This window comes from Hylobates moloch, unplaced genomic scaffold (genome assembly GCF_009828535.3).
Source record: "Hylobates moloch isolate HMO894 unplaced genomic scaffold, HMol_V3 SCAFFOLD_1, whole genome shotgun sequence".
NCBI lineage: Eukaryota > Metazoa > Chordata > Mammalia > Primates > Hylobatidae > Hylobates > Hylobates moloch.
The window spans coordinates 96,864,700-96,890,651 of record NW_026652276.1 but is presented as its reverse complement, the minus strand read 5'-3'; the positions used below and the strand labels follow the sequence as shown (position 1 = coordinate 96,890,651).

Here is a 25,952-nt window from a genome sequence, read left to right as displayed (position 1 = left end):
CTATAAATAAAAAAATATATTTTTTCTATAAATAAAAAAATATATATTTTTTCTATAAATAAAAAATATATTTTTTCTATAAATAAAAAATATATTTTTTTCTATAAATAAAAAAATATTTTTTTTCTATAAATAAAAAAATATATATTTTTTGCAGAGACGGGGTCTTTGGAAAAGACACAAGCTAGTTGTTGCCCAAGCTGGTTTCAAATGCCTGGACTCAAGCAATCCTCCTGCCTCGGCCTCCCAAATTGCTGAGATTACAGATGTGAGCCATGGCGCCTGGCCCCATGTTGATATCTGTTTGTTTTTTTCCTCCTGCCCTGTACAGATTCCGCCCTCCACCCTCCTCCCCAGTGGGAAACCATCAGCATGGAACCACGAAGGAAGGGATTGGGGAGGCTCAAGCTTCAGTCTACTAAATCTCTGTTTTTATGTTATGTTTTCCAGGCCCTATGCCTGGGCCTAAGGCCGAATACCCTCTGTTTCACCCTCTCTAGAGGGGAATCATGTCTTTTGTAGGTGAAGGGGAGGGCGGCCCCCTTGCGGAGTGCATAACAGGGGGCCATGCAGGTCTCCTGCTGCTTCTCAGCTTTCATCCCGTCTTCCTTATCCTACTCTCCCCTTACTCCCAGTTCCCTAAGGCCAGGGTGCCATCAATCCCAGCTCTTCAATGATTCTTTGATGTAAAGCTGTTTTTTTTTTTTTTTTGAGACGGAGTTTTGCTCTTGTTGCCTAGGCTGTAGTGCAATGGCATGATCTCAGCTCACTGCAACCTCCGCCTCCTGGGTTCAAGCAATTCTCCTGCCTCAGCCTCCCAAGTAGCTGGGATTACGGGCACCTGCCACCACACCCAGCTAATTTTTGTATTTTTAGTAGATCACTTGAGCCCAGAAGTTGAAGACCAGCCTGAGCAACATAGCAAAAAATGTACAAAATTACATACAAAAATTATCCTTGTGTGGTGAGGTGCACCTGTGGTCCCAGCTACTCGGGAGGATCATCAAGCCCAGGAGATAGAGGTTGCAGTGAGCTGTGATTATGGCACTGCACTCCAGCCTGGGTGACAAAGGCAGATCCTGTCTCAAAAAAACCCCACAATTTTAAAAAATTTAACTTTTTGGATCATTTGTTGCCATGGGGAACATTCCAAGCAGATACTCAAGCCTAAACTTGGACAACTGTTCTCACTCAGTTTTAAATTAACTGATTTTCATATGTGGGTTGTACATTAATTTAGTTTAATTAATTTTTTTGAGACAGGGTCTCCCTGTCACCCAGGCTGGAATGCAGTAGCTCGATCACAACTCACTGCAGCTTCGACTTTCTGGGCTCAGGAGATCCTCCTGCTTTGGCCTCCCAAATAGCTGGGACAACAGGTGCATGCTACCACGCCTGGCTAATTTTTTGTAGAGATGGGGGTCTTGCTGTGTTGCCCAATCTGGTCTTGAACTCCCAGCTTCAAGCAATCCTCCCACCTTAGCCTTCCAAAGTGCTGTGATTACAGGAATGAACGACTGTGCCTGGCATATTTATTTCATTTTCATTTTTATTTTTGGAGATGGAGTCTCGCTCTGTCACCCAGGCTGGAGTGTGGAGTGCAGTGGTACAAAAAAAAAAAAAAAAAAAAAAGTTCCAATAGCAGACTGGGCAACATGGGGAAACTCCATCTCTAGCAAAAATTGAAAAATTAGCCAGGTATGGTGGCACCTGCCTGTAGTTCCAGCAACTTGGGAGGCCGAGGTGGGAGGATCGTTCGAGCCCAGGAGTTCGGGACCAGACTGTGGGCGACATAGTGAGATCCTGCCTCTATTTTATAAAAAAAAAAAAAAAAGTTACACCAACTCTGTATGATTTCTTGATTTTGCTTACAAAACGTTCATTATGCATATCAAAAGATAACTAAGAGGAAATATACCAAAATATTTGCACTTTCACCATCTAACATAATTATCTCCAGAACTTGGTACAAAGCACGAGGCATAGCACTAAACACATTAAAAACAAGTAACAGAAAATGCATATGCGACAGAGGAGAACATGCAACACTTTTTTTTTTTTTTTGCTGTGTCACCGAGGCTGGAGTGCAGTGGCGAGATTTCGGCTCAATGCCACCTCCACCTCCCGGGTACAAGCGATTCTCATGCCTCAGCCTCCCGAGTAGCTGGGACTACAGGCATCTGCCACCACGTCCGCCTAATTTTTTGTATTTTTAGTAGAAATGGGGATTCGCCATGTTGGCCAGGCTGATCTAGAACTCCTGACCTCAGGTGATCTGCCCACCTTGGCTTCACAAAGTGCTGGGATTACAGGTGTGAACCACCACACCTGGCCGGCAACACATTTTTTTTGGCTGAATGGACACGGTTATTGCTGAGGAAAGGTATGGTGTTATGATTTTATTCTTCCTTATAGTTTTAGATTCCGAATTTTCTTTTTTTTTTTTTTGAGACGGAGTCTCGCTGTCACCCAGGCTGGAGTGCAGTGGCGCAACCTCGGCTCACTGCAAGCTCCGCCTCCCGGGTTCACGCCATTCTCCTGCCTCAGCCTCTCCGAGTAGCTGGGACTACAGGCGCCCGCCACCACGCCCGGCTAATTTTTTTGTATTTTTAGTAGAGACGGGGTTTCACCGTGGTCTCGATCTCCTGACCTCGTGATCCGCCCGCCTCGGCCTCCCAAAGTGCTGGGATTACAAGCGTGAGCCACCGCGCCCGGCCTAGATTCCGAATTTTCTAAAAGGACCTAATGTCATTGCAGATGGTTATCACATAAAGATAATGAAACAGGGGGAGTCAATGCCCTCAAGCAGGAGTTAGTGACAGGGAGCATGGCTCCTGCAACCACAGGTTCCTTTTTTTTTTTTTTAAGACGGAGTCTCACTCTGTCTCCTAGGCTGGAGTGCAGTGGCGCAATCTCAGCTCACTGCAACCTCTGCGTCCTGGGTTCAAGCGATTCTCCTGTCTCAGCCTCCCTAGTAGCTGGGATTACAGGAGCCCGCCACCATATCCGGCTAACTTTTGTATTTTTTTAGTAGAGATGAGGTTTCACCATGTTGGTGAGGCTGGTCTCAAACTCCTGAACTTGTGGTCCACCCACCTGGGCCTCCCAACCAAAGTGCTGGGATGACAGACGTGAGCCACTGCGCCCAGCCACCACAGGTTCCTCTTTTTTTTTTTTGAGACCGAGTCTCGCTCTGACTCCAGGCTGGAATGCAGTGGCGCCATCTCAGCTCACTGCAACCACCGCCTCTCAGCTTCAAGCGATTCTCCTGCCTCAGCCTCCTGAGTAGCTGGGACTACAGGCACGCGCCTCCACGCACGGCTAATCTAATTTTTGTATTTTTAGTAGAGATGGGGTTTCACCATGTTGGCCAGGATGGTCTTGATCTCCTGACTTTGTGATCCGCCCTCCTCGGCCTCCCAAAGTGCTGGGTTTACAGGTGTCAGCCACCACGTCCTGACAGGTTCCTCTTGTTTTTTGTTTTTTTTTTTGAGACGTTGTTTCGCTCTTGTCGCCCAGGCTGGAGTGCAATGGCAGGATTTTGGCTCACTGCAACCACCGCCTCCCGGGTTGAAGCGATTCTCCTGCCTCAGGCTCCTGAGTAGCTTGGATTACAGGTGCCCGCCACCACGCCCCGTTATTTTTTTTGTATTTTTATTAGAGACAGTGTTTCACCATGTTAACCAGGCTGGTCTTGAACTCGTGACCTCAGGTGATCCGCCCGCCTCAGCCTCCCAAAGTGCTGGGATTACGGACGTGAGCCACCGCACCCGGCTAACAGGTTCCTCTTAAAGCCCTGAACATCAGGGAAGGGACCTGCAGGCCCGGCCACGCCCAGGCCGCTTTAGCGCGCCAAGATGGCGGCCGCCGCGCCCCGCGGCCGGAGCCGAGTGGGCCCGAGCGCTTCCGAGCATTCCCGAAGTCCAGAGAAACTCCGGGAGCGGCGCGGGCGGGAGCGGCGCGGGCGGGAGCGGCCCCGCCCGGAACCTGGGAGCGGCGGCGCCGGCGCGGGGGAGGGGAGGCCGGATGTGAGTGGAGCGGCCATTTCCTGTTTCTCTGCAGTTTTCCTCAGCTTTGGGTGGTGGCCGCTGCCGGGCATCGGCTTCCAGTCCGCGGAGGGCGAGGCGGCGTGGACAGCGGCTCCGGCACCCAGCGCCCCGCCGCCCGCAAGCCGCGCGCCCGTCCGCCGCACCCCGAGCCCGCCGCTTCCTATCTCAGCGCCCTGCCGCCGCCGCCGCGGCCCAGCGAGCGGCCCTGATGCAGGCCATCAAGTGTGTGGTGGTGGGAGACGGGTGAGTGCGCGGCCGGGGCCGGGCTGGAGGCCGCGGGGTCGGGCGCGGGCGGGGGTCGGGCCCGGACTGGGGCCCAGACAGGCCGGCGTCCGCCGCGGGCTCGCGTAGGCGGTGGGCCTGGGCCTGGGCCTGGGCCTGTGTTGCGGGGTGGGGGCCGCGGGCGGGCGCCCCCACCGGACCCTGACGGCCCGGGCGGCGCGTGCTTGGTTCCGGCTGTCGATGGAGGAGGGCCTCGCCGCTCTCTGGCCAGAGGGAAAAGTGAACTCCACCCTCCGGCTTTCTTCCTGGACGCCGACCGCCGCCAGCCCCCCGCCGCCCTCCTCGGGAGCGCTCGTAGAGCAAGCGCTCTTGGAGATTTTGACCATTTTTCCAAAAAGGGACCCTTCCTTGTTTTTTTGCATGAACCTCTCGATCCCCTTTGAGAGTTGTGTAGGGAACGCGGCGGTCAAGTCGATCATATTTGATGCATGCTTGATTGTTGTACGGGCCGCTTTGGTGCCCCCAAACTTTTCTTTAAAAAAATTTTTTTTTCATAGACGGGGTCTCGCTGTGTTGCCCAGGCCGGTCTCGAACTTCTGGGTTCAAGCGATCCTCCCATCCCAGCCTCCAAAATGTTGGTATTACAGGCGTGTGCCTCCACGCTTGGCTAATCTTTAAAAGTTTTTGTAGAAATGGGGTCTCACTGTGTTGTCCGGGCTGGTCTCGAATTCCTGCGCTCAAGTGATTCTCCTGCCTCTCAGCCTCCAAAAGCGCTGGGGTGACACCGCGCCCGGCCTCTCAACTTATTTTCGAAAAGGTTTTTTGACTTAACACTTCTGCCACTGTTAGGATTCTTAAAATTGTTGTTTTCGCCCTTTCCGTGGAGAAAGTTTTTAAGATGCTGGCTGGGAGGAGCCGGCTGTAATGGGGGACTGTTTTTTCTTTTCTTTCTTTTTTTTTTTTTTTTTTTTTTTTAACAACGTGGTGTGGTCATTGACAAAAAAACTGTTCTTTGGTTAACGCATTAGGTATGGGATGTAGCAGAACTGGCCCCCTGTGACTCCAGTCATTGCTTTTCATGACTGTCCGTGATGGTTACAGGCCCTAGAGGAAGACAAGACTTGTCTTATGCAGTTTTTTTCTCCCATAGAAACAAGAATCTCAGTGTAACCCGAGCAAAATCGCGCGTCTCAACGTTGCTTGTATAGGTTAGTGTTAGCGAGGAAGAATTACTACCAGTTTAATCAAACTCAATGCAACTGGTACATGTTCCAGTAAAGTCCAAGGAAAGTTCTGGCATCACAGTTAACTGGGTTGATAGTCTTCAAACTTATCATTAGGACAGATTTTGGTTCTTGCAATTCAGATGCAAGAAGGATAATTAGACAGCTGATTTTTGTAAGATGCGCATCTGTCGGATTTGTCTTGGAAGTGTGAAGGAGTATTAGAGTATGTAGGCTATTCGAGCTTTTTTTTTATTTTATTTTTATTTTTTGAGACGGAGTTTCACTCTGTTGCCCAGGCTGGAGTGCAGTGGCACGATTTCGGCTCACTGCAACCTCCGCCTCCCAGGTTCAAGCGATCCTCGTGCCTCAGTCTCCTTAGTAGCTGGGATTACAGGCACGTGCCACCGTGCCCGGCTAATTTTTGTATTTTTTAGTAGAGACGGGGTTTCACCATGTTGGCCTGGCTGGTCTCGAACTCCTGACCTCAGGTGATCCACCCGCCTGGGTCTCCCAGAGTGTTGGGATTACAGGCGTGAGCCACCGCGCCCGGCCCAATTTTTTTTTCCTTTTTTTTTTTTTTTTTTTCTTTTTTTGAGACAGAGTCTCACTCTGTCGCCCAGGCTGGAGTGCAATGGCGCCATCTCTGCTCCTGCAACCTCTGCCTCCCGGGTTCAAGCGATTCTCTTGCCTCAGCCTCCCAAGTAGCTGGGATTACAGGCGCAAGCCACCATACCCAGCTAATTTTTTTTTTTTTTTTTGTATTTTTTTGGTAGAAATGGAGCTTCACCATGTTGGCCTGGCTGGTCTCAAACTCCTGACCTCAAGTGATCCGCCCGCCTCGGCCTGTTTTTTTTTTTTATAAGTCATATTGCTGATAATTATTTGAAAATTTCTAAAACTAAAACATAAGCATAGCAGATACGTTTATTTAATACTAACCGATTATGGACCTCTGCTGTTTGAATTGGCTGTTTTATGAATAACTTGTTGAATGCCTGTCATGGAATCTGGACCCTCCCTTCAAATCCCCACCCCACCGCTTACATGGGGTAACCCTAAGCACATCCCCCACCTCCCAAGAGAGCCGGTTCAGTGGGAGGTCAACAAGACTAAACAAGATGTTGGTTATTAACTACCTCGCAGCTGCCCCTTGCTGAGTGCTTAGTAAATGCTAGGTACTGAGGTTTCTACTACTGAGACTCTGTGAGGGAGTATTAGGCTTAGAAGTCTGTGGCCTTGAGTTTTCAGTCTGTTTTTTTTTTTTTTTTTTTAATGAGCATTTGAGCAAGCACAGTTATTTTGTAATATTATGTTTAGTATTGATGTTGACTAGAGCTAAATGATATTAGAAGTGAAATGTACTTGGCCAGGTCAGGTGGCTCACACCTGTAACCCAGCATTTTGGGAGGCCAAGGTGGGTGGATCACTAGAGCTTAGGAGTTCAAGACCAGCCTGGGCAACATGGCGAGACCCTGTCTCTGCTAAAAATACAAAAATTAGCTAGGTGTAGACACATGTGCCTGTAGTCCCAGCTACTCGGGAGGCTGAGGTGGGAGGATCGCTTGAAACCCAGGAGGTGGAGGTTGTAGTGAGCTGAGATCATGCCATTGCACTCCAGCCCGGGCGACAGAGTGAGACCCTGTCTCAAAAAAGCAAAAACAAAAACTGTTAGAGATACATCTTTGGCCCAGCACGGTAACTCAAGCCTGTAATCCCAGCACTTTGGGATGCCGAGGTGGGCAGTTCACCTGAGGTCAGGAGTTTGAGACCAGTCTGGCCAACGTGGTGAAACCCCGTCTCTAATAAAAATAGAAAAATTAGCTGGGCACGCCTGTAATCCCAGCTACTCAGGAGGTTGAGGCAGGAGAATCGCTTGAACCTGGGAGGTGGAGGTTGCAGTGAGCCAAGATTGTGCCACAGCACTCCAGCTTGGGTGACAGAGGGAAACTCTGCCTTTTTTTTTTTTTTTTTTTTTAAAGGAGATACATCTTCGTCAATTCCTGCTTTGACCCTTTACCTGGACCATGGCAGTGTCCTTTCAGGCTGTACATGCCTCCATCCTGCCCTCCTGTGCCTCTGCTTACACTGGGCTCCTAAGGAAACTCCTGCTCCTCGTCTCATCATCCCTAGGGATGGTTCTGTCTTATCATTGCTAGAATTGGATGCCTTGCCATCTTGTTTGCTCCTTAACTCTGCCTACAGCTTTGTAAATAATTCCTTCATGAAAATCTCTGTTTGAATCTCCTGGGATGAGTTTTTTCCTTCTGGGACCCTGACTGATAGAGACTGATAATACACCTATGTGAAAATATGTCTGCCAGGGGCGGCGGCTCACGTCTGTAATCTCAGCACTTTGGGAGGCGGAGGCAGGCGGATCACCTGAGGTCAGGTGTTCGAGACCAGCCTGGCCAACATGGCAAAACCCTGTCTCTACTAAAAGTACAAAAATTAGCTGGGCGTGGTGGTGGGCGCCTGTAATCCCAGCTACTCAGGATGCTGAGGCAGGAGAATCGCTTGAATCCGGAAGGCGGAGGTTGCAGTGAGCTGAGATTGTGTCACTGCACTCCAGCCTGGGCGACAAGAGCAAGACTCTGTCTTGAAAAAAAAAAAAAAAAAAGTCAGAAATAATTTGCAAAGCATGTTAGAAAATTCTAGATTTCCTGAATAGCAATTTAATTGAGATTGGCCATGAAATATTACATAGGGTTGATACTTTTTTATTCTAAGTCCTTTCTGAGCATGGGGTCCATAATTTTTTTTTTCCTCCACCTTACTGCTGCCCCACCCTATAACTTTCACTTAGTGGACCTTTGCCCCAAGATTTTCTCTCAGCTTTTCCTAGGTAAAATAGCATCACCCGGCCGGGCGCGGTGGCTCACGCTTGTAATCCCAGCACTTTGGGAGGCCGAGGCGGGCGGATCACGAGGTCAGGAGATCGAGACCACAGTGAAACCCCGTCTCTACTAAAAATACAAAAAAATTAGCCGGGCGTGGTGGCGGGCGCCTGTAGTCCCAGCTACTCGGAGAGGCTGAGGCAGGAGAATGGCGTGAACCTGGGAGGCGGAGCTTGCAGTGAGCCCAGATTGCGCCACTGCACTCCAGCCTGGGCGACAGAGCGAGACTCTGTCTCAAAAAAAAAAAAAAAAAAAAAAAAAAAAGATAGCATCACCCAGGTGCGATGGCTCATGCCTTTAATCCCAGCACTTTGGGAGGCCAAGGCGGGCGGATTGCCTGAAGTCAGGAGTTCGAGACCAGTCTGGCCAACACGGTGAAACCCTGTCTGTACTTGAAAATACAAAAAAATTAGCCAAGGATAGTGCGGGGCGCCTGTAATCCTAGCTACTCGAGAGGCTGAGGCAGGGGAATTGTTTGAATCAAGGGAGGTGGAAGTTGCAGTGAGCGGAGATGGCGCCCCTGCACTCCAGCCTGGGTAACAGTGAGACTGTCTCAAAAAGGAAAAAAAAGATAACATCTTACATTCAGGTATTTATAAACAACTGTTTTATTATTTATTTGTTTTTATTTTATCTTGGCTCACTGCAGCCTCCACCTCCTGGGTTCAAGTGATTCTCCTGCCTCAGCCTCTGAGTAGCTGGAACTACACGTGCCTGCCACCATGCCCAGCTAATTTTTTTTTTTTTTTTTTTTTGAGAAGGAGTTTTTGCCCTTTTTGCCCAGGCTGGAGTGCAGTGGCGCGATCTCGGCTCACTGCAACCTCCTCCTCCTGGGTTCAAGCGATTCTCCTGCCTCAGCCTCCCAAGTAGCTGGGATTACAGGCACGCTCCACCACACTGGCTAATTTTGTATTTTTAGTAGAGACAGGGTTTCTCCTTGTTAGCTAGGTTGGTCTCAAACTCCTGACCTCAGGTTATTCACCTGCCTTAGCCTCTCAAAAGTACTGGGATTACAGGCGTGAGCCACTACGCCTGGCAATTTATTGTATTTTGAATAGAGACAGGGTTTCACCATGTTGACCAGGTTGGTTTCAAACTCCTGACTTTAGGCGATCTGCCCGCCTTGGCCTCCCAAAGTGCTGGGATTATGGGTGTGAGCCATCGTGCCTGGCCTAAACAACTGTTTTATTATTTAATTTTTTTATTGCTTATTACTATTTTTTGAGACGGAGTCTTGCTCTGTCACCCAGGCTGGAGTGCAGCGGCGCGATATGGGCTCACAGCAACCTCTGCCTCCTGGGTTCAAGCGATTCTCTTGCCTCGGCCTCCCAAAGTGCTGGAATTACAGGCCCGAGCCACTGCGCCCGGCCACAGCTATTTTAATAGTATTGTTTTGGTGTTGGTTGATTAAAGGAATGGGAATGAATGACTTGAAGCTCTCTATGTTTCACTCTTTATACGAAGTGGAGTCCAGATTGGGCTAGTGGCCTGTCTAGCCCAGTGTCTGACTTGGACATACATTACTGTCCAAGAGTTTCTTAGCTGAACGTGAAAAATGCCTTCCATGACATCATCCTTACGGGAATATATACCATTTACTCTTTACTTCTGTTGAATGGTGGTGGCGTGAACCATGAATTTGTTTAAGCTTTTCAGTTGTTTTGTGTGTTTTCCTCTCAAGGCGTGGGGTTCCATATTTTTGACCTGTGGTAAAGGTATTTGAATTCTGCACTGGCCTCCAAATTTAGGTGTAGTATATGGCTCTGATCTTGGTTGATGATACTATACATGATGCGTTTTTTTTCTTGATAAGCCAAAAAAAATTACACATAATGTGTGTGTGTGTTTTTTTTTAATTTCAAATGATAGTTACAGTAAAATTTGGAGTTGGGCTAAGTGGGAGGAGCATCAGGAAGCCATTTTTAGAAACCTTAAATTCACCCTTTATCACTTTCTATCTTTTGCATTAGTCATCTGATGTCTTAGTACTGCCTACTTTTTCACATCTGCATCACCAGGTAGCTCTTAAAATTGTAGTCTTCCTAGAAAGGAGATGTTTTTATCAAGAGTCTTTGCCACCAAGGCAGGATTGCATGTGATCAGTAGGAATATTTTCCTGCAATGTCTTAATATGAAAAATTTCAAACAGATTAGTGGAAAGCATTGTACAGTCAACATGCACGTACCCATGGCCTAGATTCTGTGACAACATTTTGCTCTACTTGTTCATTTTGCTTTATTTGCTTTATCATGTCTTCCTGTTATCAGAGGGAACCTTTTAAGAGGATTTATACAGGAGTTGATTTTGTTTTTTGTTTTGTTTTGTTTTGCTTTTTTTAAGATGGAGTCTTGCTCTGTTTCCCAGGCTGGAGTACAATGGCATGGTCTCTGCTCACTGCAATCTCCGCATCCCAGGTTCAAGCAGTTCTCCTGCCTCAGCCTCTTGAGTAGCTGGGATTACAGGCACCCACCACCACGCCCGGCTAATTTTTGTATTTTTAGTAGAGACGGGGTTTCACCATCTTGGCCAGGCTGTTCTCGAACTCTTGACCTCAGGTGATCCACCCGCCTCGGCCTCCCAAAGTGATGGGATTACAGGTATGAGCCACCACATCCGGCCTGATTTTGAAAAAGAATGGGGGCTGTGTGCAGTTAGATATAAATTCTTATTTTTGAACTCTGTGTTCAGCTGGCTTGTATCAGCTACACCAGGGTTAGACTGGATTCTGGAAGGGTGGTCTAAAGTAAAGCCTGCTTCAGACTTCAGCTCAGTTGTACATAGTGTCTTCAGCCTGAGTAAGAAACTTTATGCAGTTTCTTACATTAACAGTATCTTAATTTTTTGAAGCTTCTAGTGGTAATAATTGCTAGCTTGCTCTTTTTTTCTTTTTTTTTTTTTTTATAGAGACAGAGTCTTGCTCTGTCGCCAGGCTGGAGTGCAGTGGCACGAAATCAGCTCACTGCAACCTCTGCCTCCCAGGTTCAAGCAATTCTCCTGCCTCAGCCTCCTGAGTAGCTGGGATTACAGGCGCGTGCCACCACGCCCAGCTAATGTCTTTTGTATTTTAGTAGAGACGGGGTTTCACCGTGCTGCCCAGGCTGGTCTTGAACTCCTAAGGTCAGGCAGTCCGCCCACCTTGCCCTCCTAAAGTGCTAGGATTACAGGTGTGAGCCATCGCGCCCGGTGAAGTCAGATATTGGTAGTAGAACAGCATAATTTTATATTGGGTTTTGTGTTTATTTAGCACTGCACTACTCTAGTGGTATATTTTTCTGGACAGATTTTATCTGCATAGTTAACGCAATTATATATAAGATCTACTGTTACAGAATCCCCATACCTTGTTTCTCAGTGTAAATCGAGGACCTTTATGCAAGGTCTTTATTCAGTAAGTAGGAATATATATTTGACAGTTACTAAATTCTACTGCCTTGTCCTTAAGATCTACGTTTTTTTGTTTGTTTTTTGAGTCAGAGTCTCACTCTGTTGCCCAGGCTGGAGTGTAGTGATGCGATCTCAGCTCACTGCAGCCTCTACCCCCTGGCCTCAAGCGATACTTCTGCCTCAGCCTCCTGAGTAGCTGGGATTACAGGCGCCTGCCACCACATTCAGCTAACTTTTTGTATTTTTAATAGAGATGCAGTTTCCCTATGTTGGTCAGTCTGGTCTCGAACTCCTGGCCTTGAGTGATCCACCCGCCTTGGCCTCCTGCTGGGATTACAGGCAAGAGCCACCGCGCCTGGCCAGGATCTACTCACTTTTAGACAGCAGTATATGCTCTGTATTTTGGTTTGCAATTGTAATTGTCATTGAAAGAGTTTGGCTTTTCTGTCTGAAGATCAATGTGTCTTTAAAAGAAGGCAGTGCAGAAAGTTGTTATTTTTGAGCTTCCTGGATCTTTTTTTTTTTTTTTAACATGAGGAAATTCCTAGTGTTTCTAGATTTATTGATTGTGCTTTAAAGTTTTGGTTTATAGATTTCAGGAAGTAACACTAAAGTTTACCCCACTCCCCTCAAAAAGTAAGTAAAAAGTTCTCTTGGCTGGGCGTGGTAGCTCACGCCTGTAACCCCAGCACTTTGGGAGGCCGAAGTGGTGGATCTCCTGAGGTCAGGAATTCGAGACCAGTCTGGCCAACATGGCAAAACCCCGTCTCTACTAAAAATACAAAAAAAAAAAAAAAAAAAAAATTAGCTGGATGTGGTGGTGCTTACCTGTAGTCCAAGCTACTTGGGAGGCTGAGGCAGGAGAATTGTTTGAACCCAACAGGCAGAGGTTATGGTGAGCCAGGATTGCACCACTGGGCTCCAGCCTGGAAGACAGAGCCAAGACTCCGTCTTAAAAAAAAAAAAAAAGTTCTCTTAATGGAAAAATGAAGAACATAATAGGAACATAAGTTATTTGCTTTCATTGTGGTTATTTCTACAGGATAGGGCAGGGGAAGCACAGATAGGTTAAAAAAAATTGTAGCATCATGAGCTAGGGGGAAATCCAATGTAGAAATGGCATAAACTTTCTTCCAGCCGATTCATGTTCATTTCCTAGAATGATGACATTGCTCAATGATTGAAAAGAGGTTCAACTGAGCAGTTAATTATATAAAGTTAGAAATTCTAAAGCAAGTAGTAACTTCCAGAAATTCTCCAGCAGCATCAGTCAAGACTTGTGGCCAAATATGGCTTCCATTCTTCATGAGGGAAAGGCCATGGAAAGGCTGTCACATTGCCCAGTGCAGATGTTGACTTGGTTTGTGGAAGCGCAGCATGGACAAGGAATGAATATACACTAATAGGAGTGGAATAACCCTTTTCTTTTACCCATTTGAAGAAATTAAGTAAAAGTTTTAATCAAAAGACTTAAAGAGGGGTTGATTTTATCTTTTAATTGCACTAAGCTTAAATACAAGGTTGCACTTTAGGAATTCTATAATTTAATAATCATATTCTTATAAGACAGATTTGTAACAAATAGTGATTGGTAATAAAATTTCAGTCAATATCAGATTATGCCAGTACCTTGAATTTCTTCACGGTTGAGCCTTTCTCAGCTAAAGATGTCATTCGGGAAAGGAAGTTTAGAGGATTTTAGACCCAGCTGGTTGCGTTTATAGTAGTAGCTTTGTTCCTCATATACATAGAGACTTAGGACAGGATAGTAAAAGAAGTGATAATGACATCTTGTAACAGTCAAAACCTTCATAGCAGCTTATCCTTGACACTGAGCGGCAACTATTGTTAAGGTTTTTACACAACCTTTATCTTTTTTTTTTTTTTTTTTTGAGATGGAGTTTCGCTCTTGTTGCCCAGGCTGGAGTGCAGTGGTGCAATCTCGGCTTACTGCAACTTCCGCCCCCCCGGGTTCAAGCGACTCTCCTGCCTCAGCCTCCTGAGTAGCTGGGATTACAGGCATGCATGCCCGGCTAATTTTGTATTTTTAGTAGAGAGGGGTTTCTCCATGTTGGTCAGGCTGATCTCGAACTCCTGACCTCAGGTGATCCGCCCGCCTTGGCCTCCCAAAGTGCTAGGATTACAGATGTGAGCCACTGCGCCCAGCCAACCTTTATCATTTTTTTTTTTTTTTTTGAGACGGAGTCTCGCTCTGTCGCCCAGGCTGGAGTGCAGTGGCGCAATCTCGGCTCATTGTAAGCTCCGCCTCCTGACTTCACGCCATTCTCCTGCCTCAGCCTCTCCGAGTAGCTGGGACTACAGGCGCCCGCCACCACGCCCGGCTCATTTTTTGTATTTTTAGTAGAGACGGGGTTTCACCGTGGTCTCGATCTCCTGACCTTGTGATTCACCCGCCTCGGCCTCCCAAAGTGCTGGGATTACAAGCGTGAGCCACCGCGCCCGGCCTCCTTTATCATTTTTAAAAAGGTCCCTTAGAGCCTTAGGCTCCACTTTCTTCCTAAGCTGCCACATCCAAACCATGGCTAAGCGATGCTTGTTCTGCCTCCAAGTTCAAGCAGTCCAAGAAACAGCCTGCTTGTCTTCAGTGTCCAGTCTCCATTCTTGGTCCAGGCCACCATAGGTGGCTCCTGGACTGTAGCAACAGCTTCCATGTGTGCCTGCCTTGAGTGAGTCCCTGGCTTCCTCAGGCTTCCTGCCACACTGCAGTTGGAGGCTTCTTCTAAAATCCAGTGCTGTCATGGCAATTTAAAACCTGTGACTTTCCAAGTAGGATCTAATCCCCCACGTCCTTAACAAGAAGACGTAACATATGTCCCCATGCCACTGCCCACTTATTTTTTTATTGTTGAGATGGGATCGTGCTTTGTCACCTAGGCTGGGATGGAGTGGTGTGATCACAGCTCACTGCCATTCCGAATTCCTGGGCTGAAGGGATCCTCTTGCTTCAGCCTCCTGAGTAGCTGGGACTACAGGCACGTGCCACCATGCCCCACTTATTTTTGAATTTTTTTGTGGAAACAAGGTCTCCCTATGTTGCCCAGGCTGGTCTTGAACTCCTGGGCTCAGCGATCCTCCCACCTCAGGCCCCTGTGCTGGGATTACAGCCTCCTGTGCTGGGATTACAGGCCTAAGACACTGCACCAGGCTTTTATTTTTTAATTTAAAAAAATTTACTTTTTTGAGACAGGGTCTCACTTTGTCCCTCAGACTGGATGCAGTGGTGCAATCTTGGTTCACTGCAGCCTCGACCTCCCTCCTGGATTCAAGTGATCCTCCTGCCTCAGCCCCCCAAGTAGCTGAGACTACAGGTGCACACCGCCACACCCACCTAATTTTTGTATTTTTAGTAGAGAATGGGTTTTGCCACACCCACCTAATTTTTGTATTTTTAGTAGAGAACGGGTTCCTCCATGTTGGCCAGGCTGGTCTTGAACTCCTAGGCTCAAGCGATCCACCCACCTCAGCCTCCCAAAGTGCTAGGATTACAGGCATGAGCCACCATGCCTGGCCTAAAAATACTTTTTTCAGCTCTAGAAATGTTAGCTCTTTTGCTGTACATTTCCAGAGCTGCTTTAATAATAACAGTTATCACACCCATAATTTCATGTGATGATTACATTCTTAATTTTTAAATTTAACAACTGCACTTACTTCATGAGGTCTTGTTCATTGATATATCTTTAGCACCTAGTGTGCTTCTGGTGTAGCACACGGTTGATATAAATTGAAATTGAATTAATGCTCACAGTAGTTTGGGGATGGAGCTGGTAGTTTTGCATTAATTTTGCTGGTGAAAAAAGCAGGCATGAGGAAGTTGAAACTTGCCAAAAAATACAGCCAGTACGTGCTAGAATTGGCCCTGGGTCTCAAATCTGGGCTTCTGACTCCAAAGCTTAGGCTCCTGCTCATACAGGTTTATTTTCACATTCTAAGCTTTTAACAAAATGTATGTCCAGTGAGTCATTTCTGTTTAGAAAGCCTTTAGGAGTTGGAAGCTACTTTCTGATGATGTAATGTTTGACTCTCTAAAGTCTTTGGAATGGGGAGTTCCAACTTTTGTTAAGCCCTCAATAATGTCATGAGTGAATGAGTATTGGCAAGACTGGCTGGGCCTGTAATCTGCCTTGAGTGTGAGGGAAAATGGAAAAGCGCTTAACTTTATGGTGAATTCTAATTTATAGTAGTTGAGATTGAACAACAAAAGTCTTAAAATTATGACACTGATGTATCATTGTGACCTTGGTAAACTGACAGCACACCAGAGAGAAGGGCTCATTAAGGAGAGCACTTGGCTAACCGAACCCTCAGGATGCCAGAGACTTGAGCTCTAACGTAAGCCCTTAAGCTTGCCTTGTCAATGCTGTAAAAATTGGAGATCTTTATGTTTTGCTAATGATGTGGTGACCTTAGTTATTAGGTGATAGCCTCTTGAAAAACATTGCAGGTAGTTGGGAGACTTTCAGCCACCGCTGACTTCTGCCTGGTGGCACACTGGTAATATTTAGGATTAGTCTCTACCCATTACCAGTTGTGCAGGTGGTGCTCCTTTCTCTGAAATATTTCTACACACTTGTCTGGAAAGTTTAACTCCCATCCTCTCTGAGCCATTAATTAAATGTCTGGGATGTATTGTGATAGCCCCTGCTTATAGACTTGTGGTGCTGTGTGAGGATTGGGGCTGGAGGAGGTGGCAGTTGAATACAGCTGAATTAATATGATGGCAGTTACGTGTGGTGGTTTATTGACTAAGCACTTTCTCTCAAGAGAACAGTCATTGCTGATTGCCAGAGGGGAGGCTCTAGGGATGTGGTGGGATTTTGAGCTGTGCCACTTAAGGCAGCAGAATAAGTTACTTAAAGAGGAAAGCTGTGTTTGTATATTAGTGTTAATTAAAATACCTTTAGGCTGGGTGTGGTGGCTCATGCCTGTAATCCCAGCACTTTGGGAGGTCCAGGTGGGCGGATCACTTTAGGTCAGGAGTTCGAGACCAGCTTGGCCAACATGGCGAAAACCCGTCTCTATTAAAAATACAAAAAAATTAGCCAGGCGTGGTTGTGGGCACCTGTAATCCCAGCTACTTGGGAGGCTGAGGCAGGAGAATTGCTTGAACCTGGGAGGCGGAGGTTGCAGTGAGCCAAGATGGTGCCACTGCACTACACTGCAGCCTGGGTGACAGCATGAGACTCAGTTTCAAAAAAAAAAAAAAAAGAAAGAAAATATCTTCAGGATCAAACGTAAGATTCTTGGATGAAAGGTTCTACAGATGTTCACAGAAGAGACGTGAAGTTTTAAAATCTTGTTTCTCTTGAGTCTTGTACATAGGTAACAACTGTTTCTTGACTATTAATGCTAACACCAGGTACCTAAACAGAACGTGATGGCTCCTGACTCTACCTTTCTGAGAAATTCTAGTTTGTTTACTTTAAATTTCAGAGCACAAATGTGTATGTGGTGATAAAGGGTTATAGAAAACATTTTGTTTAATGCTAAGTGTGTGATGTATATGCCTTGATTTTTTTCTCTAGAAATTATTTTAACCTAATAATGAAAGCTAAGATTACATTCATGTTGACTAGCAACCTTTTTTGTCTTTCTCTTTAGAGCTGTAGGTAAAACTTGCCTACTGATCAGTTACACAACCAATGCATTTCCTGGAGAATATATCCCTACTGTGTAAGTATCTTAAATTAAATTGGGAATTAACTTGTCTGTGTTACGGTTTTCACATTCCTTTGACCATTTGTTTTGCTGTAAAGCCATCTTTAATCCTCATATGAACAGATACTAATTTTTTCTTAAACATTCACTGAAACCTAATTATAAGCCACAGCGCCCATTTTTTACTGTAAGTGGAATCATGCTGTCCCTGTTGTCCTAAATTTATGGGGGAGATTTTCCTTATCTACATATGTAGATAAAGGTTTAATCATTAATGATTAATGATTTTGAAGTACTGTAACTGATTTAACCCGCTGGTCACTTGGACTCTTGGTGTTAACAAACATTGCTGGGTTCAGTGTTGTCCCTCATGTCTTTGTGTACACCTGATAGATTATTAGAAGTAAAATCATGCCAAATCAAAAGACAATGGATGTTTTAAATTTTGGTAGATACAGCTGGGCGTGATTGCTCACGCCTGTAATCCCAGCACTTTGGGAGGCCAAGACGGAAGGATCACTTGGGGTCAGGAGTTCGAGACCAGCCTGGCCAACATGGTAAAATCCCCACCTCTACTAAAAATATAGTTAGCTGGGCGTGGTGGTGCACTCCTGTAGTCCCAGCTACTCGGGAGGCTGAGGCATGAGAATTGCTTGAACCCGGGAAGCAGAGGTTGCAGTGAGCCGAGATTGCGCCACTGCACTTCAGCCTGGGTAACAGAGTGAGACTCTGTCTCCAAAAAAAAAAAAAAAAAAATTAAAAAGAAAAATTATTTTTTGGTAGATACTACCAAATTGCTGTCTATAAGGCTGTCACTTTGCTGGCCTTGACTAAAGTGGCCTCTTAGTACACACTGCCGTTAACATGGGTTGAAGTTATCTAATGGTTTTCATTTCCAATCACAGATGTGGTTAAAATCTTTTGAATTTTTTTTTTTTTAATTAAAAAATTTTGCTCACGCCTGTAATCCCAGAACTTTGGGGAGGCCGAGCCGGGCGGGTCACTGAGGTAAGGAGTTTGAGACCAACTTGGCCAAGATGGTGAAACCCTGTCTCTACTAAAAATACAAAAATTAGCTGGGCATGGTGGCACATGACTGTAATCCCAGCTACTCGGGAGGGTGAAGCAGGATTGCTTGAACCTGGGAGGTAGAGGTTGCAGTGAGCCAAGATTGTGCCACTGCACTCCAGCCTGGGCAACAGAGCAAGATGTTGTCTCCAAAAAAGAAAAAAAAAAAAATGTGTTTTTGTAGAGCTATGCTTTGCTATATTGCCGAGGCTGGTCTTAAACACCTGGCCTCAAGTGATTCTCCACCTTGGCCTCCCAAAGTGTTGGGATTACAGGCGTGAGCCACCACACCTGGCTCATTTGAATGTTTACTGTACATTTTTAGTCTCTTGTGAATTGTCTGTTTAAATCTTTAGTATTTTTCTACTGAAATTTTTTCTTACTGATGGAACATTTCCTTCCTTCCCTCCTTCCCTCCCTCCGTTCCTTCCTTCTCTCCCTCCTTCCCTCCCTCCCTCCCTCCTTCCCTCTTCTCCTACTCTCCTTCCTTCTTTCTTTTCCCCTCCCTCCCTTTGTGTGTTTTTTTTTTTTTTTTTTGAGGTGGGGTCCTGCAGTATTGCCCAGGCTGGACTTGAACTACTGGTCCTTCCACCTCAGCCTATTGAGTAGCATGCTCCACTGCAGGTGGCCTGATGGAACGTTTTGTAAATAATCCTCAGTCTGTCATTTGTCTTTGTACTTCATTATAGTGTCTTCTGCCATATAGAAATTTAGCATTTAATGTAAATAATACCACCTTACCCGGGCGCGGTGGCTCACACCTGTAATCCCAGCACTTTGGGAAGCTGAGGTGGGCGGATCATGAGGTCAGGAGATCAAGACCAGCCTGATCAACATAGTGAATCCCCGTCTCTACTAAAAATACAAAAATTACCCAGGCGTGGTGGTGCTCACCTGTAATCCTCAGGAGGCTGAGGCAGGAGAATCGCTTGAACCCAGGAGGTGGAGGTTGCAGTGAGCCGAGATCGCGCCACTGCACTCCAGCCTGGGCGACAGAGTGAGATTCTGTCTCAAAAAAAAAAAAAACAAATAATAATAATGGTAATACCACCTCTCCCTCAGAATTGTATGTTGTACTTAGACCTTTTGTACTTAAATAATGCAAAAGTATGCTCTAGTATTTTTTTCTAGGATTTTTGTGGCTAAAATTTTTATCTTTAATTCATTTAGGACTTATTTTTGGTATAGAATGAGGCAAGGACCTGATTCTTTTTCCCTTATAGGGGAAAAAAGTCACAATACCATTTATCCAATAGTCTTTTTCTTATGGAAGCATAATTACCATGTCCATCACCATCACACCTTTTCTTTCTTCTTCTTTTTTTTGAGACTGAGTTTCACTCTTGTTGCCCAGGCCAGAGTGCAATGGCGCAACTTGGTCCACTGCAACCTCTGCCTTCCGGGTTCAAGCGATTCTCTTGCCTCAGCCTCCCAAGTAGCTGGGATTACAGGCACCTGCCACCATGCCCTGGCTAATTTTTGCATTTTTAGTAGACACAAAGTTTCGTCATGCTGGCCAGGCTGGTCTCGAACTCTTGACCTCAGGTGATCCACCCACCTTGGCCTCCCAAAGTGCTGGGATTACAGGCGTGAGCCACCGCGCCCAGCCTCTGCTTTTTATTATATTTTTCCTTTTTTTTTTTTTTCTTTTTTGCCTTCCTGTCCAGAGGAAACACTATTTTCTTCTAAAGCTTGGTTTCTGCTGACCAGTAGCAGTTTTTAACATCAGTCTGATTTCCCTCTGTCAGCCCTGTAGGCTTTGCTCGTTACCTCTCCTGACTAATTTGTGTAGCAACTTCACATGAATTTAAACATTTGTATCATCAGTTACACTCACTTTGAAAATGTTATTGGGAGGCTTGTTAAGTCAGGTGTGTTTTGTGTGACTGCTCTGCACTCAGGCCTTCTGGAAACCCTGCAGAGGGTAGCTCTAGTGGCCAGCTCTCTTGCTGAAAATGAGCAACATAAGTACATGAAAAACCCAACAAGTAGGATTTGAAAGCGGGGCTAATTGTACCCTTATTTCTTCCCGGGATAAAAGTCTTAAAGTAAAATGTTTTTATTTCTGACAGTGATTTGTTTCACTTAAATAGCTTGTTGTTTGTTTCACTTAAATAGCTTGTTGTTTGTTTCTTTCATTTTTCTTAAGTTTTGGGTTTGGTTTGTTTCCTGCAAGTTTTGCCCCTGCCTCCTTCCTCCTTGTGCCTGCAGGGACATTTGCTGGTGTGGCAGCCTCCAGGCCCATCCCCAGCCTTTTTCTTGGCACACCTTCTCTAGGATGGCCGGGACAGTGACTTAGCTTCTATATCTGTGACTAACCATTTTCATTCCATTCTACAGCTTTGACAATTATTCTGCCAATGTTATGGTAGATGGAAAACCGGTGAATCTGGGCTTATGGGATACAGCTGGACAAGAAGATTATGACAGATTACGCCCCCTATCCTATCCGCAAACAGTAAGGATTGCAGCTGATTTTTAATGTGTCTTTTAGAGTATATAATTCTCGAGTGCTTAATTAGTGCATGTTACCTATGGACTTGCTTATGTTGCCATCATTTGGGTATTGAGTAAATAGCAAACAGGGTGGAATTGGTTGCATATAAACATCCCCCTAGATGCAAGCCAGGGGTTTTGTGTTTTGAGCATTACCAGCTGTTCCATTGTTGGGCATTTTACAGTCTTCCATTTAGCTTTAGAATAACTGTATGAAAGAGGTACTTTTTGTTTTGTTTTTGCAAACCAGTTTTTAGCACCAGTTAGTTTGAAGGCAAGTTTGCTGCGTGACGTTTTTGTACCACAGAATCAAATTAGGCAGTTAAGATTCAGGTTTCTTTAAACCAAGTTAGTAACTAATCTTACAGGTTTAATACGTTTTTTCCCACAAAATACATAATTTGTGTGGGTATAGAACCTAAATCTATTGAATGTAGATTGAGGTTTTTGTTTTGTAAAATGTATCCACTGTGTCTAATCAGAAAAAAAAGTTTAGATTAGTTTTGCTTCTGTATCAGACAACTAAGTGATTTATTTACCAAAGTTAATTAGAGCAGTAGCTGGTGAAAATGGGTACTTAGAAGACATTGTTGTGGTTAAAAGTTACTTTTCTTTAAGCAGTTGTTTTACTTGTGTATTGGTGTATCGTTTGCTTATCTTGTTACATGTTTGTTCTTCATTTTTAAAAGTGTCTTTGGAAGCAAAAGTTAAATATGCTTGAGATTCCTTGGGTTGGTAACCTGTGTGCATGTCCTAGCTCTGTGACTTCAGGCAGGCTTCTTCCTCTCTCCAGTCTTTGCCTGTTTCCTCGTAGGGTGAGATGAGTACATGTCACGCACACATAGCAGTTCTGGGCACATAGCACACACTGTGGGGCCAGCCGCTGTTAGAATTCTCCTGTTCCTCAGTGTGCGGGTGGGTCGGCCTAGAGAATGCTGCTTTCCACGTTGTGCCCAAATGAGTGGAAATTGTGTGGGTGCTCAGCAAACCTGGGTTGGCCGGAGGGATTGGGGTTGGGGTTGGGTTGAGGTCAGGAAGACATCCTAGAGAAAGGCTGGCTTTGAGCCCTGACTGATGATGAGGCAGCGTGTGATTGATTCAACCAGTACTTTGTTTTAGGGGGTAATATGGATGAAATAACTTAGTAGTTAAATCTACTGTATTAAAAATCAGTCTATAATCCCCAGACAATTCAAATTCTTCAATATCTTAGGAAACTATTCTATACCCAGTGGATGTTTAATAATTCAGATTGTAAATGGATTTAAAAACATACTGGCTGGTAGAGTAGGAGTCTGCAGCCCACTGGACACATATGGAAGGGTGTGGTGTCATTCTGAGAAATGAGAGCCACCCTGCTGTGACTCAGGGGGTACCGGGCAGGGCGAGGCCTTTCTAAGGAAGGCCTCACAGTAAGTCAAGGGTGACTTGGCAGGAGTCCCACTTTGTGTTCTGAGGAACACACAGATAAGGAAGGAGAACTCTCCTCAGCTTGAACAAAGCTGTAGAGTGTGAGGCCTGGTATCAAAGTAGGCGTTGTCCTCATAGGGCTAGAACTTAAACTTCATGTTTCCTCTGTGTGAGACTGTGGACTGCTTTCCTGTAAAATATTTGAGGAGCAAGAAGGGAGTGAGACATGGTTCTTGCCCTCAGGTAGTTCACAGAAAAGTCCCATAAACTGTGTAATACACCCTGTGCTAGCAAGGGGGTGAGCCGGGCGCTTAAGGAGCAAGAGGGGCGAGCCCCCACCCAGCAGTGGAAGCCTTCCTGTCTGGACTCCTTCAGAGATAAGGAAATTATCTTGACAACTCAGGGACAGGCCACAAATGCTCAGATACCAGTGTCTGGAAGGTCTCATCCCGTTGAGCCACACTGTCCTAAGAACGAGATCTGGTAGTAACATGCTGGCACCTGGGTCTCTCGTTGATAAAGGGGAAACCTCTAAATTTTGTACTACATGGAATGTGGTCCCTGATTGCTGGCTCTGTGGTCTGCAGACCTGTTTATGTAGCTCATCCAAGACTGCTTAGACACACTCCTGAAGGACCAGTTGGAAGATTTCTTATCTAGGGCGTCCTAAAAAGAGATGTTAACGTTTCCTGTGGTCATTTAACTTTGGCATCCTCTCTGTTGGGTAGCTCTGTCTGACTAAGTCTGTTCAGACCATTCATTTCTTCTTCGTTCTCCAAAAGATGGTGAGCAGGTAGTCGCCATTCTCAGTTGAAATTACCCTTCAGGTTTTTATTTTCCCGAATTACGTAATCCTTAAATTATTTTCTCTTGAAAATCTTTCCTAAGTCCTGCATACTCATCTTCAGTTGGCATGCACAGAATCAAGTCTTGTCAGAGTGATGCTCAAGTCCAGCATCTTCCCTTGTGTAGATCACCTGTATTTATTTGCCTGCTTGTACCGGCATTGGTGTTGTGAGTGGGAGCCTAAGTGACCTGTCAGTGTCACAACGAGTCCTGAGCCTTGTGTGTGTCCTGAGACACAGGCTGTGCAGCGGGTTCGCTGAGATGCAGAGCCTCCATGTTGGAGTCAGCCAGGACCCCAGTGCATCATGCCAGTTGTTTCATTTTCTGTCTAGGCTAAAAGTTGTTTTTTTTTTTTTTTTTGAGACGGAGTTTCGCTCTTGTTGCCCAGGCTGGAATGCAATGGCGTGATCTTGGCTCACCACAACCTCCGCTTCCCAGGTTCAAGCGACTTTCCCGCCCTAGTCTCCCAAGTAGCTGGGACTACAGGCATGTGCTACCAAGCCCGGCTAATTTTGTTTTTTATTTTATTTTATTTTTTGAGATGGAGTCTTGCTCTGTTGCCCAGGCTGGAGTGCAGTGGCGCAATCTCGGCTCACTGCAAGCTCCGCCTCCCGGGTTCACGCCATTCTCCTGCCTCAGCCTCCCGAGTAGCTGGGACTACAGGCGCCCGCCACCACACCCAGATAATTTTTTATATTTTCAGTAGAGACGGGATTTCACCATGTAAGCCAGGATGGTCTTGATCTCCTGAGCTCGTGATCCACCCGCCTCGGCCTCCCCAAGTGCTGGGATTATAAATTTTGTATTTTTAGTAGAAACGGGGTTTCTCCACTTTGGTCAGGCTGGTCTCCAACTCCTGACCTCAGGTGATCCGCCTGCCTCGGCCTCCCAAAGTGCTGGGATTACAGACGTGATCCACTACGCCTGGCCAGTGCTAAAGGTTTTAAAGTGGTGGGCTAGACTCCTGTGATGGTAGATAAAAAGAAAAACTGTGGTGTTCGGCTTGGCAGTTTTGAGTTTCAAAAGGCCTCAGCCTTTGTGAGGTTGGCTGTTACAAGTGCAGCCAGAGAGCACCAGGCACACACCTGTGGTTAAACAGAACTGGAGTTGTTACTCTTCGCAGCGAGGGAGACATGCACCTAGGGGCTGTGGGAATTCGGCCCTCACCCTTACTGGCTGAGAGCAGGGGATATTTGGTGATTTTTGTGGTTTGTATGATGATCTTGGATTTGTCACTACTTAGAAATGATTATGAGTTGTTTTTTTTTAAAGTTTACTTACTTTTGGCCCTGTTTCAGCACGGCCACACAGGTGACCTTGTCTGATGTTAGTGTTCTGCGAGATTATTCTATTCAATAGTAACACCTCCACCAGGGCGAAGCTGCGAGCGCCAGGCTGGTTCTCATACATCAGGGCTGCCTGACCCTTTTATAGGATTACAGGCGTGAGCCACTGCACCTGGCCAGAATGTCTGTGTTTTTTAAAATTCCAAACCTGAAAGTAAAATCCAGGTGGACAGCATTTGGAAGAGAATAAAATGAAGTAGAAACAACACTACTTTTTTGTAGTGAGATCTCAGCTGTCCAGATGCCCGCCCTGTCCTACTCCATGGAAAGTGGACCCATCTGTTGTGGATGGTTCCACCAGTGGGCAGGAGGCTGCGGGAAGAGCAGCCCTGGCTACGCTTCTCACCACCGAGGAGGGAGTGGTGTGCGATGCAGGAGTAACAAAGGCGTTGAAGGCACCACATGTGTAACAGGCATGTGCGAGTCTGGGTTAGTCAGAAAGGGCAAAGCAGTGCTCAGGTTGACTGGAAACATGGGCCAGTGACCGGAGACAGCCTAAGGCTCCAGAACACACAAGTGACGTGTGAGGAAGGAAATTGAGAGACGCTGGAGAGATACCCGTGGTGCCCTCTCAGGTCCTCTTGAGTGTTACGAAGACAGGGAAGAAATAGAGCCTCCCAGCCAGGGTCAGCCAGCACAGCCTCTTTGTGTGAGGCGTCAGGACAGTGACGGCCGGGAGGAGGGGATGCTAGGAAGTGAGTACCAGAAGCACTAGACAGGGTTTCGGGAAGCTATATTTAGCTGGGAACGAAGAAGGAACAAGGAAGGAACAGGCAGATGGCATAGCGCGAACGCTGGGTGGAAAGTGGAACTGCTTGCTCCTGTCGTGTGTGTCTCTTCTCCATCAAAAAAGAGGCTCTTAAAAATCGAAAGGATACCACAGATATGATCAGAGGCTCTTTGGAAGCTGCATTTTTGTAACTGGTTCTCGATGATCCTCTCCCATGGTAAAGATTTGGCACCATATCAAGTCCTTGGGAGGACAAATCTTCAAAAACAGCCCATAGATGAAACCCAGATAGCTGTGGAAACTAATGTGCTCTTTGAATGTTAAGTCAGAAAAGCTCGAGTGGCCGGGCGCAGTGGCTCACGCCTGTAATCCCAGCACTTTGCGAGGCCGAGGTGGGCGGATCACGAGGCCAGGAGATCGAGACCATTCTGGCTAACACGTTGAAACCTCGTCTCCACTAAAAATACAAAAAATTAGCTGGGCGTGGTGGCGGGCACCTGTGGTCCCAGCTATTTGGGAGGCTGAGGCAGGGAGAATGGTATGAACCCGGGAGGCGGAGCTTGCAGTGAGCCAAGATCGTGCCACTGCACTCCAGCCTGGG

At 46.2% G+C, this 25,952-nt stretch overlaps 1 protein-coding gene across 1 annotated transcript in view; it reads left to right on the top strand.

Moving 5' to 3' along the window:
• The first annotated feature begins 4,015 nt into the window (after nt 1-4,015).
• The window catches only part of RAC1 (Rac family small GTPase 1), a 28,850-nt gene continuing 6,913 nt past the window's right edge, over nt 4,016-25,952 (top strand). The window contains exons 1-3 of the mRNA XM_032755888.2: nt 4,016-4,292; nt 17,399-17,470; nt 20,864-20,981. Of these exons, the coding sequence (XP_032611779.1) occupies nt 4,258-4,292; nt 17,399-17,470; nt 20,864-20,981 (225 nt within the window). The 5' untranslated portion in view covers nt 4,016-4,257. The remainder of the gene's footprint in view (nt 4,293-17,398; nt 17,471-20,863; nt 20,982-25,952) is intronic.